The sequence below is a fragment of the Leptonotus elevatus genome, chromosome 5 (assembly GCF_054856555.1).
Source record: "Leptonotus elevatus isolate MCC_2025b chromosome 5, RoL_Lele_1.0, whole genome shotgun sequence".
Taxonomy (NCBI): Eukaryota; Metazoa; Chordata; class Actinopteri; order Syngnathiformes; family Syngnathidae; genus Leptonotus; species Leptonotus elevatus.
The window spans coordinates 6,505,862-6,520,775 of NC_141243.1; the positions used below are offsets into that span (position 1 = coordinate 6,505,862).

The 14,914-nt window shown below is 40.0% G+C and overlaps 1 protein-coding gene across 4 annotated transcripts in view; it reads right to left on the reverse strand.

Moving 5' to 3' along the window:
* LOC147173489 (uncharacterized) overlaps positions 1-14,914 on the reverse strand; it is a 236,402-nt gene that overhangs the window by 12,431 nt on the left and 209,057 nt on the right. For all 4 annotated transcript variants that reach the window (XR_015094919.1, XR_015094920.1, XR_015094921.1 and 1 more), the window contains one exon: positions 2,694-2,815. Coding sequence is in view for 1 of the 4 variants with exons in the window: in XM_086076984.1 (XP_085933110.1) it covers positions 2,694-2,815 (122 nt within the window). In the remaining 3 variants the exon portion in view is untranslated. The remainder of the gene's footprint in view (positions 1-2,693; positions 2,816-14,914) is intronic.

Below are 14,914 nucleotides of genomic sequence, written 5' to 3' on the forward strand. Positions count from 1 at the left end.
ACTAAGACTCCCCATTCTTTGCTTGAATTATTATAATTTTTTTTTATCACAGGTACATGTGAAAATATTAAAATATTTTGTTGAAAAACATAATATATACTGTACAGTTATTGTCTAGCGGTGGCCAGTTAGATGTCACTTCTAAGCGGAACAATTAATTTTGGCAACCGATACTTTAAAAAAAATATATATATTTATATTTTTGAGTAATCACAGGTTCATGTGAAAATATAAAAACATTTTGTTGTAAAACAGTGCCTGCGTAACTTATTACTGTAGTACAGCTTGGCAAAATCCGTCTAACCTGAAACTTTCATTGAGAAAATTAATTTTGCTTGGCTGTCAGCCATGTTGCAGCATTGTTCATAAACAATTTTGAATATCAGCAAAACTAACACATGTGGTTTGACGACAAGCTAGTGAACAATGTTGGGGGCAGTTTGATCATTCATTCAAAGAATGCTTGTCAGGCAAATACAACAATGTTTACTCTTCTACTTGTTGGTCCCTGAAGCAAATATTTCCTATAGTGTGGACGGGGGACTTTTAGCATATCAACTTGAGTGTCGTGAGTCACACGTCTTGCGGCCTGAGAGCGGGGCAAGCTGTGGGATCAAGATCCCTTTGTGACCGGGATGCAAGCACCCACAAGGGATCTGACCCCAGAGAAGAAGCTCTCCACCTGCTGAGAATATGAACAAATATTCTCACACACTCTCTTGTGTCATCTTGCCACAGGGCGTTCATGTCATGTTACCGCCGTCGCTCATTGGTGTGTCCCCAGGTTGATTGCAGGTCTACTTTTACAACCCACACAATTACGTGTACAGTAGAAATAGCAGAGCTGGGGCCCCACAGGGATTTAGATGCCAGTCTACCTCAGATTAGCTCCTTTCCTGATCCTTATAACTTGTGATTTCTTCCCAATTGGAATAGAAACACTGACCTCGAATACGAGAAGTTAAATGGAACAGAGAATTACACCGTCAGCTTGGTTTGGTTTAAAAGATGGAGCTAATGTACAGATCAGTACTGAGATGCAAACTCTCCTCCCAAGAGACGCACACGCACACACTCACACTCACACATGCTATGTAATCTATGTTATCAACAAAAACGCAAGTATGCCATCACTCATCTCAGCGTGCCTATTTATGCCTTCAACTAATAAATTTTTATTTAGTACCTACATTGAGGACTTTTAAATTATGGTGTACAAAAAAGCTGGCATACTCCAAAGCTCTTTCAGGGAATGTTAATGCATTATAGTAAGCAATTTTCCAAAGTGGATTACAAATTTCACATTCAGGTTTTATAGCACATTACAATAATTTAACCACATCTAAATGTTCCGCATAAATCGGAAAATATGGACTGCTTATTATGCTATTTTTCTTCGTATTTATTTTTTTTATTTTTTAAGAATCCTTCTTCTGCAAACCCTGCCAAGCCAGGGAGCATGCTAGTTTGTGCGGTGGGGGAGTCAATAATCTTTATGAGGTGGGTTTTAATTACAAGGAGATAACAGAGTATCCTCCTCAAGGCAAGCCTCCATCAATCTCTATTCTGCATCGAGCTGTATGTAGCCGCAGCGGACGCACACATGCACACATTTTATCTTTTAATCTCCAAGAAGCCACCCTCACAAACGCACATGAGGCAACTGTTGCTCAATTGCGCCTCCGCCTCCCCACACACAAATGTCCACTTAAGCGAGGAACACATGCTGGTGCACACCATTTACTGAGCGAGGGATGCAGGAACACACCTGCAAACTGGCAGGGTAATCCACCTAAAAAGGTTAAGGCTGATGTCTTCGCAAATGACGACAATCTAAGAGGTCACATCAGTCATGTGCTAAGGTCAGCCTTCCCGTAAAGGTCTTTTCTTAAATAATACTTTACCGAAAGTCAAATTTTCCACAATTCCAAACTTTATGAAGTGAATTTCTATTTAAATGCTATTTAATTAAAAAAATAATAATAATAGTAAAACGATCAAACATAATTTATCAACCATCTAAGATAACAGAATATAGTACTGTAAACTGTCACACAAAGTGTGGAAGTGTGGGAAAAAAACGCAGACAGGACTAAAAATACAAAGTAACAGCAGAGAGAAGGGCTGGATCCAGATGAGTACAAAGAAAACACTGACTGAGAAACCTTGATTGAGAAAGCAGGGCTCGATGCATGGAAGCAACCTCGAACCCATGGAAGAACAGCTCACATGCAAGAATAGCTTGCATAAAAGTGTAGCATTCTTTTCCAGATCATTACCAAAAGAGATATTATGAAATACTGTATTGTTGTTGAAATGTAAGTGGCTGTTCCTTCATGCAGTATTTATCTGCAAAGTTGTGTGTATTTATTTGTGAAAAAATGCTGCGTCCTATTAGTTCATGTATTGCAAATCATATTGATTACTGTGAACAAAGCTCACAAAAACAAAGTTAGGGGTGGCTTCATACTTTTTGGAGATCAGACTAATGCAATGTACTACTAAAAAATGTCTTCTAAATTTGACTTCTTTTTTTTTTATATGAATTGAAAATATGAAATGTCTTGTCTTTTGTTGGTGTCAAAAGGAGACAGTTGTGCAACTGAGCCAAATATATATTTGCAAACAGTTGATCTGGGGAGGATATGAACGACTGTGGAGGTCTTCCTTTGCAGGCCACTTGCTGAGCTCACCTGTGACAGCTGCACTGTCGCTGTCTCCTGCTTGTATCGGAGCGACTTCGGCAAGTTGGGAATAGCTGAGTAGGCAAGCAGTCGACGTTTCAAGCATTTCTCTCCAACTTCAAGCTGTCCGCCTGCAAGCAAAAAAATAATAATAGTGTGTCAGTCTCAGGATTAAATAAACATTTCCTAAAAATTGCTATGGCAAAATTATTTTTAAAAAGCAAATACATAGAGAGTTGGAAAAGGTGTCATGGAAAACACTGCAGTAGCGCGTGTACAAATAAATAAATTAAAATGTACACGTAATAAAATGCTCAGCAAGTTTATAGACATGCATCCATGTGACTTCTTAAAATTGCATGAAATGAATGACCATTTTCTATTCTTCTATTTTTTAATATCTAGTTCCTGATCATATAACCGGTTCTCGCCCATCCCTTGTGTTTATGTTTTACTCCTGCAGAGATAAAGGGTTTTTCCACATGGTGCTCACACACACACACACACACGCGCACACACACACACACGGACGCACACACACACACACACACACACACACACACACACACACACACACACACACACACACACACACACACACACACACACACACACACACACACACACACACACACACACACACACACACACGGACGCACACACACACACACACACACACACACACACACACACGGACGCACACACACACCCACACGCGGGCCTGCCTTGGCATATGTTTGCAAGCGAGCGCAATATGTGATGGTTAACATGTGAGCGTGCCATGTTGCAATGTGTGTGTTGCTTGTTTCGAAATGACGATTTGCAGATGCGTCGCAGCATATGGTCCTGCTGGGAGTGTGTGGATGCGGTTCCATCAGCGTTTACATGCATTTATGGAAGTGAGCAGTGCTGTCCATGCCCGAGGTCCAACTTGTAATTTTGTGTATTTGTGTTTATGCTCGCCTATGTGATTCTGGTGTGTGTGTGTGTGTGTGTGTGTGTCAGGTGCTGCTCCGCGCCGCGCCAGCTGCATCTGGAGCCATCTGTGTCGAGGCTCAGTGGGAGTGGAGCGGATGACTTTAATGTACTTGAACCCCAGACAGACCTTTCCCAGACAGTCGTCAATGTGAAAGCAAGACAACTGGGCCCAGTCGAGCTGAACCGGCGGATCTGGCTGGTGAGCAGGAGACAGACGCTTTGGTTACACTATAACCCCCAGTCACACTCGCTGGGGAACCTCTGGCAGCCAGATACACAAAACATGGGCATCTTTTTCGATGATGCTATAATAGGGTTTTATTGTTTGATGTCAGAGGACACTGCTTCGACAATGTGCCTCTCCTTTGACGTGTTTGCGCTTTTTGTCTACAAACTCACATTGTTACCTATATTAAGTTGATGTTTGGTATGTGTGTGTTAACGTCACATTACTGCACAAAGTTTTCAAAGTGACTCATTTATGTGAAATATTGCACATATCAATTTTTACTTCACAAGTGAGGATAAGCGGTGTATAAATTGGATGGATGGACTACAAAGAAAATAAAATAAAAAAAAGAACCGCTATGTTGTGCTCGGTCTGTCTGTCTGCTTAAAATGTCAGCATTTCAGCTTACAAGAACTTCTTCCGACATACAAGAGGTTCTTCGGTGTGTGCTTGCAAAATGTAATGCTCTATCAAAAATAAATAAAATCAGCAAGTCCAACCCAATCCAAAAAGTTGCAGTAGTCTGTTCCTCGTGGTAGAAAACATGCACAATAACAAGGAGAAAAAGCAATCCGCAATGTTTGCACAGCAATGAAGATAAAGTTTCAATTGGCAAAAGTCAAATTGTTTTTGAGTAATGAAACAGTTGCCAGCACCACCGATATACGTGGATGAATCCTCCTGTTGAAGAACAATATAATCACTTCTTTTTTTTTATAATTAATCATCTCTGGTGTAAAAATAATTGTGGATGAATTTGCCTTGTTTTATGTTATTTTCTATATTTGTAATTGTTGGATAATATTTGAATTTGAACATTGCTGTTGTATATTTTTACATATGACATACATGCACAATATAAAGTTACTCAATTGCCTGAAAAATGAGTAAGTCATTATTTGGAGGACTACTTTTTACTTTTACTTGAGTCTAAAGTAACTGTACATTTTTGGCTACTCTAACCAAGTGGTTTGAATAGTACAAATATTTTTTTGTAGTTATGTATGTAAATTTGTTGAAGTCATCAGCATAAGCTTCATGATAAAGATACACAAAAATAAAAAGGTTAGCAATTTCATCAGTCAACAAACACGAGTAGTTCTTGAAAAAAGGTTTCTTGGTTATTTTTCACATTATTATTGCGAATACTGTGAGACGAGCATACAAGAGCACCCTAATGCAATTGCTCTTCTTATATTTAGCTGATTATCGCGCACAAAGAGGAACATGAATTCAGAGTGGACATATTTGGCTTTTTTCTACAAAAGTATCAAAGATGAGATCATGGCTGGAAAAGTCAATTACTGTCCAATCAGATTGCCTTATTCTGCTCACAGACCCAGGGAGCGTAGGTGGATGGCATTTGGAGATCGCTATGATATGCTGTGATGTATGAACGAGTCCTCACTTAATTAATTCATTTATTTATCATTTCAGATTGGTGACAGCATTTCTGAACATTCCAATCGAATTTCAAGATCTCAAAAGTGCTACCAAGCAGCAACAAGCAGAAGCGTTTATTACCACCACAAAGCAGCAGCCCGGCAATGATCTCTCGCACAAACAATATGATTAGTGAAGCACAAAATCAATTAATGCAGCAGCGGAATCAATAGGTGTCGCTCAGCATATATGTCCTGCAGTTAATTAATAAACAATAAAGACATTAAGCAACAGAGCGTCAGACTGTGGCAACGACTGTCATCAGTCATGACGTGTGTACTGATGGCATCAGCAGGAAAGCGACGGCAAAACACTGACAGATATAAATGAGGGCCCGGTGAAATACGGAATACACCCACAGGCTAAGATGCTGTGACAATGTACACACACATCCAAGGGCGTGAGCGTGCATAAACTTACAAAAGCGCTCATGCATGAGCTTTCCAATGCTTGGAAAACACAACGGCAAAATCCTTTCAACTCTCCTCTATTTTTTTAGGCCAAGCATCTATAATATAATAATGCTAATTTCAACACTGACAACTCATTTGGACTTGTTACTATCAATTTGGAACAAGCCCAGGGTTTGATGAGGCCTGAATTGTGTTGGAAAATGTCCCACAGTATCAAGCCGCAATTTGTTTTGGTGTACATGCAGTCACAATAAAGATGACTCTGTCCTATTCTACTGGAAGTCTATCAAACATTTTCCCTTCCCAAATGTAATAATGTTCAATATTGACTGACATGTAGAATTATATTATATCATTCGTCACAATCTGGATCAGTGAGTTTGAAAAACCCCGATAACCAATCACCGATTCGAGCAAAAGATGGATCAATATGTCCATTTAAACTTTTATAACTCTTCAGTCGACTGCCGCCATTGGCGGCAGACAGGGACTGGCCGAGCCTATGATTAGTGAAAAACCCACATATAATTGACGCTTAATTGGAATGCATGAGGGGGGGAAAAATACATAAAAATTAAACCCAAAAGATTCTTAAAAAAAAACACTGATAAGCATTGAAAATAACATGTCATGCTTTATTTTGCAGAGCTGATTAATGGCGTCATTGTTCGATCAGGAAAATTAAGACTTTACAACCGATCACTGATTTTGCATAAAATTAAAAATATCAATATATAATATCAATAAATATCAAGCGATCCCGATCCAGGGGTTTTATAGTATAATAATATAACAAACAACTCTCAGTTTTAAACAGCGTATTTCTAGTAGATTAGCATTAACCTCCACCAGGGCAAAAAAATAAATAAATCCAAATTTAGATTAACACCAACACGTATACACATTTGCATCCTGCGTATCGTCACCCTCCTAAAATAATGGCCTAAGTCATTTAGATTTTTTGTTTTTCAGAATACATGAAAAACTGAGCCAAATTCTGATGATATGATATGTATTAATAATTTCATTTCAGGGGTAGAATTGAACTGATCTGTTTAACTAAAGATGTCGATTTTAACAGAGTTGGTTAGCATCATGAGATGGTTTAGGCAAAAATAAATAAATAAATAAATGGATAAATAAATAAAATGATGTAGGTCATTATTCTGATGACATGATAAAACGAGGTACTGGTATCTAAGAAAAATCCTGAATCATGTTCTCTTGTAATTTTTTGTTTATGCGTATTGTTAGCCTGCTAGCATACTACGTTAAAATTCAACATTTTAGAAAAACAAGGAAACGAAAAAAGCACTTTTTTTTTTTTTCATTGACTTCCTAACAGTGTAGTCAAAAAAAGACTTTGGAAATATTAAGCTGCTGATGTCCAAATGTTCTAGCTGACAAAACTGTGAAAACATAAAAACTATTTTTAAACTGACATCTCTCCTTCAACGTAAAATCAAGGTTAAAATATCTTTGTAAAGGCAGAAACTTTTGAAAGAGCTCTTCCAATTGATTTTTTATCAGTGCAAGCGTACCTAATGAAGTATCCGGACAGACGCGTTTGAGATATTTGCCAGCATGCGTTTAACTGAACTCTGTGACATAACTTGAAGCAGACAGCTGACCCGCTTGTCACACAGCTGACATTTGGAACATAACTCGAGACCACGGATGTATTTGTATTAGGTTTATGGCAAGTGTTACGCACCAGCTTTCCGGTTAATTCAATAACCTGTGACAACAGCGATAACTGCCCGGGACTTTTTTTTTTTTTGGTAAATATCGTAATCTGACTCTTGATACGTGACAGTTGAAAAGATTCTTCCCCTCACCTTTTGCTGTGACTACACTACTACCGTATTTATTCTGGCTGTGGCGTTTGACATCATTCAAATTCTTTCTCACCTCAATCATGTGATACAGCGCCGACCTGCCGCCTTCTAGTCTCAATAGTGGGCGAAACGACGAGATTTCTATCTGTAACCCTATTACCAGCCGTAATAGGGTTAGAGTTGCCTCAGCGTATGTGGGTAGTGGAGAAACGTATTAAGTTTATATCCTTTTGCTTTTCTACTTATTCTTCTACTACTACTGATACAAGACGGCCTTCAAGCCGCAGCGAAGGGGAAGGTATCAGCTAAGAAAGGGAAAGTTCAAGAAGGCCCACTCATCCAAGTTACACTTCAGCTGCAAACAAAAGTGTTATCTATCAGGACGTGGGACATTTGTTATTTATTTTTTATTTTTTCAAATGTTGACTGGAGTGGTTTTCAGTGTGGCAATGTGCAGCTGATTACAGGGAGAGTCTTAATCAGGTGGCGCAGTCTGCTCGGGGGCCCCAGGGGCTCGCCGTGTGCTACATCCTGTCAGACTGCGCAGAGAAACAATCAATCATCAGGAGAGCTCCGAGACAGAGGAGGCTGGGAGGATGGGAGAGATGAAGAAGAAAGGTGGTTAGAAAGGGGGGGCCAAAGGAGCACGGGTAGCGGAAGAGAGGGAGGAAATGGGGATTTAAGCTAAGCAGATGAGAAGAGACACAAGGCTGAAGACGGAAACTAACTCGGAGTTATAAAGCTGCTGGAGAGACTATTAAGAATTCGGCCAGTCAAGCGAGACAACAAACGGCGGCCATTTCAAAGCTCATAAGAAGTACTACAACACTTTTCATTGCTAACCTTCACCTAAATGTTCCTTTTAGCATCCTGGCAAGACATCTTCCTTCACGGAGGCATTGTAAAAGAAATCTCTTTTGGCGCTCACTTTAGACGAGGCCACGGATAAACAGGAGGAAAAAGAATCGGGAGTCGGGGAGCGGAGGGATTGAGGTGGGTCGGCGTTTTACACCGGCTGGGCTCTGTCTGAGGCCTGTGTAATGATGCGGCTCTTTAAGAGAACGTCGGAAATGAAAGGCCGGAACAATCCTCCGTGACAGGCGGGATCCGTTATATCTAACGGAGCGCCGAGCCAACGCACACACGCAAGTGGCTATTTGCATTGCAGAAGGCCATGCGCAGACTTCCACAAGAATTCCCTGTTCTGTCCACGTGAAGAAGAGGAGTTAAAACGGACAAAGAGCAGATCCCATCAAGGTGATTTATCGAATTTAAAAAGATGTGCTTTCTTGGCACACCATGAGGGATATTAAGTGCTCGGAGGGAGGGATCGCACACAGATCCCCCACAAAACCTTTTAATCTTGATTCTAGGAAAAATAGATCTTCTCCAACTCCCCAAGAAATGGGAGACGTCTGTGGATATTTATGTGCGGAGCAAGAGACAGCCTTAATGATATGAAAAGAAAACTGGAATCTGCCGCAGTACTGGAAGAGCCAAAAAGTGGAGAGGGTTTGTCTTACCTCTTGGCCCATCCCCCAAGTGAAGACATTCCCGCCATTTGAAAAAAAAAAAAAGCAAGAGAGGAAAAACAGCACAGTCAGCTAAAAGAGGTTAAACAACTTAAGAAAAGTGACACAAACAAGAATCAGGCTAAAATGGGGGAAAAGTGAAGGGAGGGAGGGGAAATCCACATCTGACAAAAGGGGCTCAAGCATCATACATCAAGCACTTGTTACCTCTCCCGGTGCTTGTGATTGCACATGACTGCAAACAAGTCAGTGATAAAAATCTGAAGAAAGATGAGAGCGATCAGGCCGACTTTAAAGACCATCAATCACGGCCCTGTAAGCTCCAATATTATTAGTTCAAGTAAAGCTGCACTCTTCCATTTTATGGACATCATAAAGGACTTTGGTGTAGGCGGGGGGCAGGCGGGAAGGAGATCCCCCCCCCAGTGTTTTAACTAGGACTGGGATGGATGTGTTTGGAAAAGCAGACTGGATGGATGGACAGCGCTAATGTAGTAACCCGAAAAGAACACACCTCTGCGGGGGAAGAAATGTGTGCCGGGAGTGTAAGATCCCACTTGCAAGATGGGAGCAAAAGTGTACGGTGAAAAAGACTCAGGTCTCTTGTTTTTGCAGTGTGATATTTCAATGTCTGCTGAGTATGTCAGGTAGTCTGACATGTGAAGACCTTGGGGCAAAACAAGTTGTTACCTTATACCTGGACTATAGGAATTTTGTAGGAGTTTGCACCGATGAAGTAATGGGATTAATATAAAAGTGAGGTATTTCTGGGATATAAAAATGTATTCTGTAATTCATTCTTTTTTTCGAACATGTGTATAGGTTATATTTTTATGTTTAATGATTTTTAATATCTGAGTAGATTTTTATTTTATTTTTATACATATGTCTGTTTGAGAAATAAAAATTAATTAATTCATTCATTCTGATATATGGGAAAAATGCTGCATTAAAATTCTGGTACTTGGACACACTTTCATGGCAAATTGCCACTTCAGGTTTGTGTGACGCAAAAGTGATCCTTTTATTAAAATTTTTTTTTTAAAGACAGAGAAAAAAATTATTATAATTTTTTTTAACAAACCCAATAATTCTTCAAAAAAAACCTGATAGACATTCGATATTTTTTTTCACAAAAAATGAGGGAAGATGGGGGAAACAGAAAAAAAGATAAAAATCCTATATATATATATATATATATAATATATAATAAGTGGGTGCTGAACCGTGAATATGCACGACCATAGTTTAAAGTTGTAATATCACCATTCACCACTAGATGGCAGACATTTACACTGGGTTCTTACTTCCTTAGATTTGGAATTATATGCAAGACAAAAATATTACCTCAATAGTATTCATTTTTTTGGTTTATTTTTATGAAAAATGTGCTGTCCTTGAATTTTTATGCAAGGGAAAAAGAAAAAAACGAATACATCCGGGTACATCCACAATTTTTGCCTTGTGTTTTGAAACATTTTAATGAGCATGTTAGGGCAGAAGCTGGCGATGGGAAATCCCCCACTTCTCAGCACTACAGCTTCTACTGTGATACTGAACACGAGCGGCGTGACTTCATTTTGAGAATTTTAACTATGAGTCCCATTTTGAAATGTGTTTTCGGTCTCCTGAACACTGTGAAAACTGTTACATAGACATCCCCGTATAATGTCTGCAGTGACATTGATCAACTTAATTAACACTTGTTGTTATCTCTCAAAGGCAACACTGACCGTTTTCTGATTCATGTATCCCCCCACAACTTTCTCTCGGCCTGCCCACCGCTGAGGACATAAAGGCGAGCGTGAAGTCCATCACTGGCTGCTGAATAGCTGCCCTTTGTGCCTCTGAACGTCATTCACCAGCTGAAAGGACCCCGAGTGCTGCCATAGCACTGCCTGCTTTAAAAGAGCGCATATGCCCACTGAGATGTGGCTGAGAACCTTCACCTAGTATATCAAAAATGACAACCCACAACCTTATTTGCCAAGACAACCTGACAATTGTCACAGTTTCATTTGACCTTTTCCGCATTTTACTGGTGACAGGGGATGGTTGCTGAGAGCATCAACAACACGGCTATCTTTCACCTTGTGATTCTCAAGTCCCAGAGGCCTTTGGCTTGGTTTGCTAGGCCTGACAGTGGCACACCAGTGAACAAAAGGACTGCAGGGTTTAGGGCTGCCCTGGAATGTCAGCGGGTTCACATTTCACATGCAGATGCGTGACCCCGGAGCCCTTTAGAGGGAAGGTGTGCTTTAACCTCGCCGAGGAGGAGGAGGGGAGAAAGGGGGATCAAGAGGCACTTTAAGGGGAGCCTGAATTGGGGGAGGGGTAAAAAAAAAAGAAAAAAGTTTGCACTGCTTGCTTTTACTCCTCCGATGCAAAAGTTTTCGGCGCGTCTCTGCAGCGCTCCCAAAGCTCTGCTGAATGGCGTTAAAGCTCACTTAAAGAATAGCATAATTGTCGATATCCAGAAAACTCGTCAGAGCTCGCTCCTTTATGTGTGGTCTGTGATGCGCCCCCACTCTTCCCCGACTTCCAAATACATAAAAGCATTAACTTTTTAAGTGCACACTTAGGGTTTTTCCCAAATGGTTGAAAAGGCACAATGGGAGGGGTTATGTAAGGCAACAGAACTGTGAGCTCCACAAAAGAAACCAAAGTTACTGTCATATGCTCTCTGTAGGCCCAAGCAGGCACAGTTTCAACTCAAGGGCTTCACACTCCTTTAACATATTCTCCTTCCCTCGCTCTTCTCCGAGCGAGCTCTATCCTTGTTCTCCGGCTCCCACTTTACTTTGTTTCTGATAGCTCGAGCATGAAAGGCAACAAGACCTTCTGCGAAAGCCGGAAAACTCCATGCACATTTGTTTGTTTTGACCTCGAAGCCCTTTTGTAAAGCTGTGAAGCTCCAACTGGCAAAAAATGTAAGAGGGTAGAAACCAATTCTGGGGCTGACTTTTTTTCTGTTTCATTTCTTCAATATGGTGAATTGAATCGCTGACAAGGTGGGTAAAACTTTAGGGTATTTTTCATTCAATACATGTATTCCATTTCAAATGTCACTTCTAATGCTGGCATTTTGGAATGCGAATGAATGAATGTAATCAATTTGGCATCTAAGATGTATTTAACTATTGAACCGTGGCACTGTGGAGTAAACATTTTCGATTGGCAAATACATTCGAATGTATCTGAAAATACGTTTAAATGTATTTGCAAGTATGTTCGAATGTAATTGTAGACAAAATGCTAAAACGTTTCCATGCCACAGGATATTGACTTGCACAAGTTAAAAAAAAAGTTACTTCTTAAGCATTTGGCCTACATTATATCAATACGTTCAAAAATTAAGTAAGCAATCATTTTTACGATTATTATAGTGCATGATTTCCGGTCTGCATCATTTTCCCATAATGCCACTCGCAATACGTTTATAGCATTTAGCCTACATTTACGTTCAAACTTATTTGCAAGTACGTTCGAATGATTTAGGGTGTGTTCGGAAGTACACTCTCGGCACATACTGATTCACTCATCGAATTTGCTGTTCGGAATTTCAGAGTGCACCAAAAACGGACTGCCGGTGTACGCACTAGATGCTCCGACTTGGGACACGGTACGCCAGTGTGTCGGGCAGTAGTAAATGGAAACGCTACTAGCAAGATGCAAGGGTTGTGGCCTGACGGGGGATAGAAAATATTTTTTATTCAGCATTTGTGTTTCGAGGAGAGATACTTCTCAAGTTGGTAAGTTACAAACACGTTTATGGTTTAGCCGCGCTAGGCCTGGGGCTTTTCTTAAAGCGGTGGCTGTCAGCAGACAAAAATTGTGGATGTACACAGCCTTGTCTCCATCTGGAACGGATTGATTGGATTTACATTCTTTCCAATGGGAGATATTGCTTTAGTTTGAGGACAATTTGGTTTTAGCCAGACTTTTTGGAATAGATTAAGCAGGAAAGCCAAAATTCAATTCTACGTCGGTGTCATGTAAACGTACACTAAAGAACAGATTTGAGATGGCTTTTTCACAATAAAGTACATTTAAGGATGACTTAGGATAAACATTCTTTGATCGTTTGAGATTGTACAAACACAAATGACGTGACATGTTTAGTAGGTTATCTGTGGTAGTCAGGGCAATAACAGAACCACTGTTCTCAGGGACTTGGGAGAATATGTCCAAGTTCCAATAAAGACTGTCATTTCCTTGAGAGAGATAATAAAATTGCTAGGTATAAGGTGCTAACCCCCATCTTCATCATTTTTAGTGATACAATGGCACCAAATTAATATGGGCATTTAAGATAGTTTGGTTCATGTAATAATAAATGCCTTTACATTACAGTTATTATATTGTCATCAAAACACCATTGATGATTATGAGCATTTTCTCTTTTATTCAGTGAAACATTAGAGCCTGCTGAGATTCAGCTACTGCAAATTTGTTGTAAATGAATTTAAATTGTTTGCGTTTGTGTGTGCTGTCAACACTGCGTGTAAGGATACACTGCGTTTAGCAGATCTGCCATCTAATAGTTGAGACATCTATAGCATCCACAGGAAGGCCAGGGGAGCAAGGGAGCAATCCATAGACCTGCGTAGCCATGGCAACTAAACAAGGAATAGGCTAGATGTCAGACCAGCATGGCTAAATTACCCATTAGAGAAAGCAGGGAGGGGAGAAAGGGAATACTGGTCAGGGCACAAGAGGCTAATGGGGAGATAAGATGGCCAACATATAGATGACACACATGCACACACACCTATACGCACACACACCCACACACACATAGAAATGTGTCGACTCTACAGACGCATACAAAAAAAGAAACAAAATAAAGCTGGTAATCTTTGTACACATGCAGTATATACTGATAAGCAACGCAATGAATCAAAAATGTGCACACAACAATACAAAGGATGTAAAGTGAAGACAAAATGGTTTTAATAAAGACCCCCTCTTGGAGAGGTTGCTGGTGAATGTGAGGAAGATGTATTTATAGGAAACCTCCCGTGAGATCATCTGTGCTCAGTCTCAGTCATGCATGAGTGTGTGTGTGTGTGTGTACATATGGTAGAAATACCGCATTATTGCCTTATTACTACAGTGTGCTGCACAACAGAAGACGTTATGCAGGTATGAAAAGGTAAAAGAAATACAGGAAGTACTCTTGTTACAAACGTCTGACTTATCAACGTTCACAGACACGAAAAAACGTGAACTGATGTCACAAAATGCCAAATTCCAAGTGCGCGCCATTTCATACATTACGGTACCGTAGTACCACTTTCTGCCACAACCCTGCCGAGGAGCACCACTGCATACGCGCAACTCATCGCTTCTAAGTCTCTCTCTGTCTCTCTCAAAGTTAACTTTATGGAAGTAAACTTTATTTAGCATGGCTGATAAAGTAAAGGCTAATGGTAGAGTTGGTGGCGGCAAAAAGCACAAGCCAAGCAATAGAGTGGTGGTGGGAAGAAACGCCAGGCAATCTCCATGGAAACGAAGATTGCCAAGTTTGACAGTGGACAGAAGATGGCTGATGTTACACGCATCAACTCCAAACTCCTCCAACCACCTCTTCTCTCTCCTCCGACATATAGGTAAGCATATTTATTATCTTTTTATTATGGTAAATTGTGCCGTATGAAATTTTTATTAAAATGTTTTAATTTAATTCATGTGTAGACAGCATGTCTGTACAATATATACGGCATATAATTTCCTTTTGTTTGATTTGTTTCATATTTATTTTTTGATCAAATTAAATCCTAAAACAAAATTGATA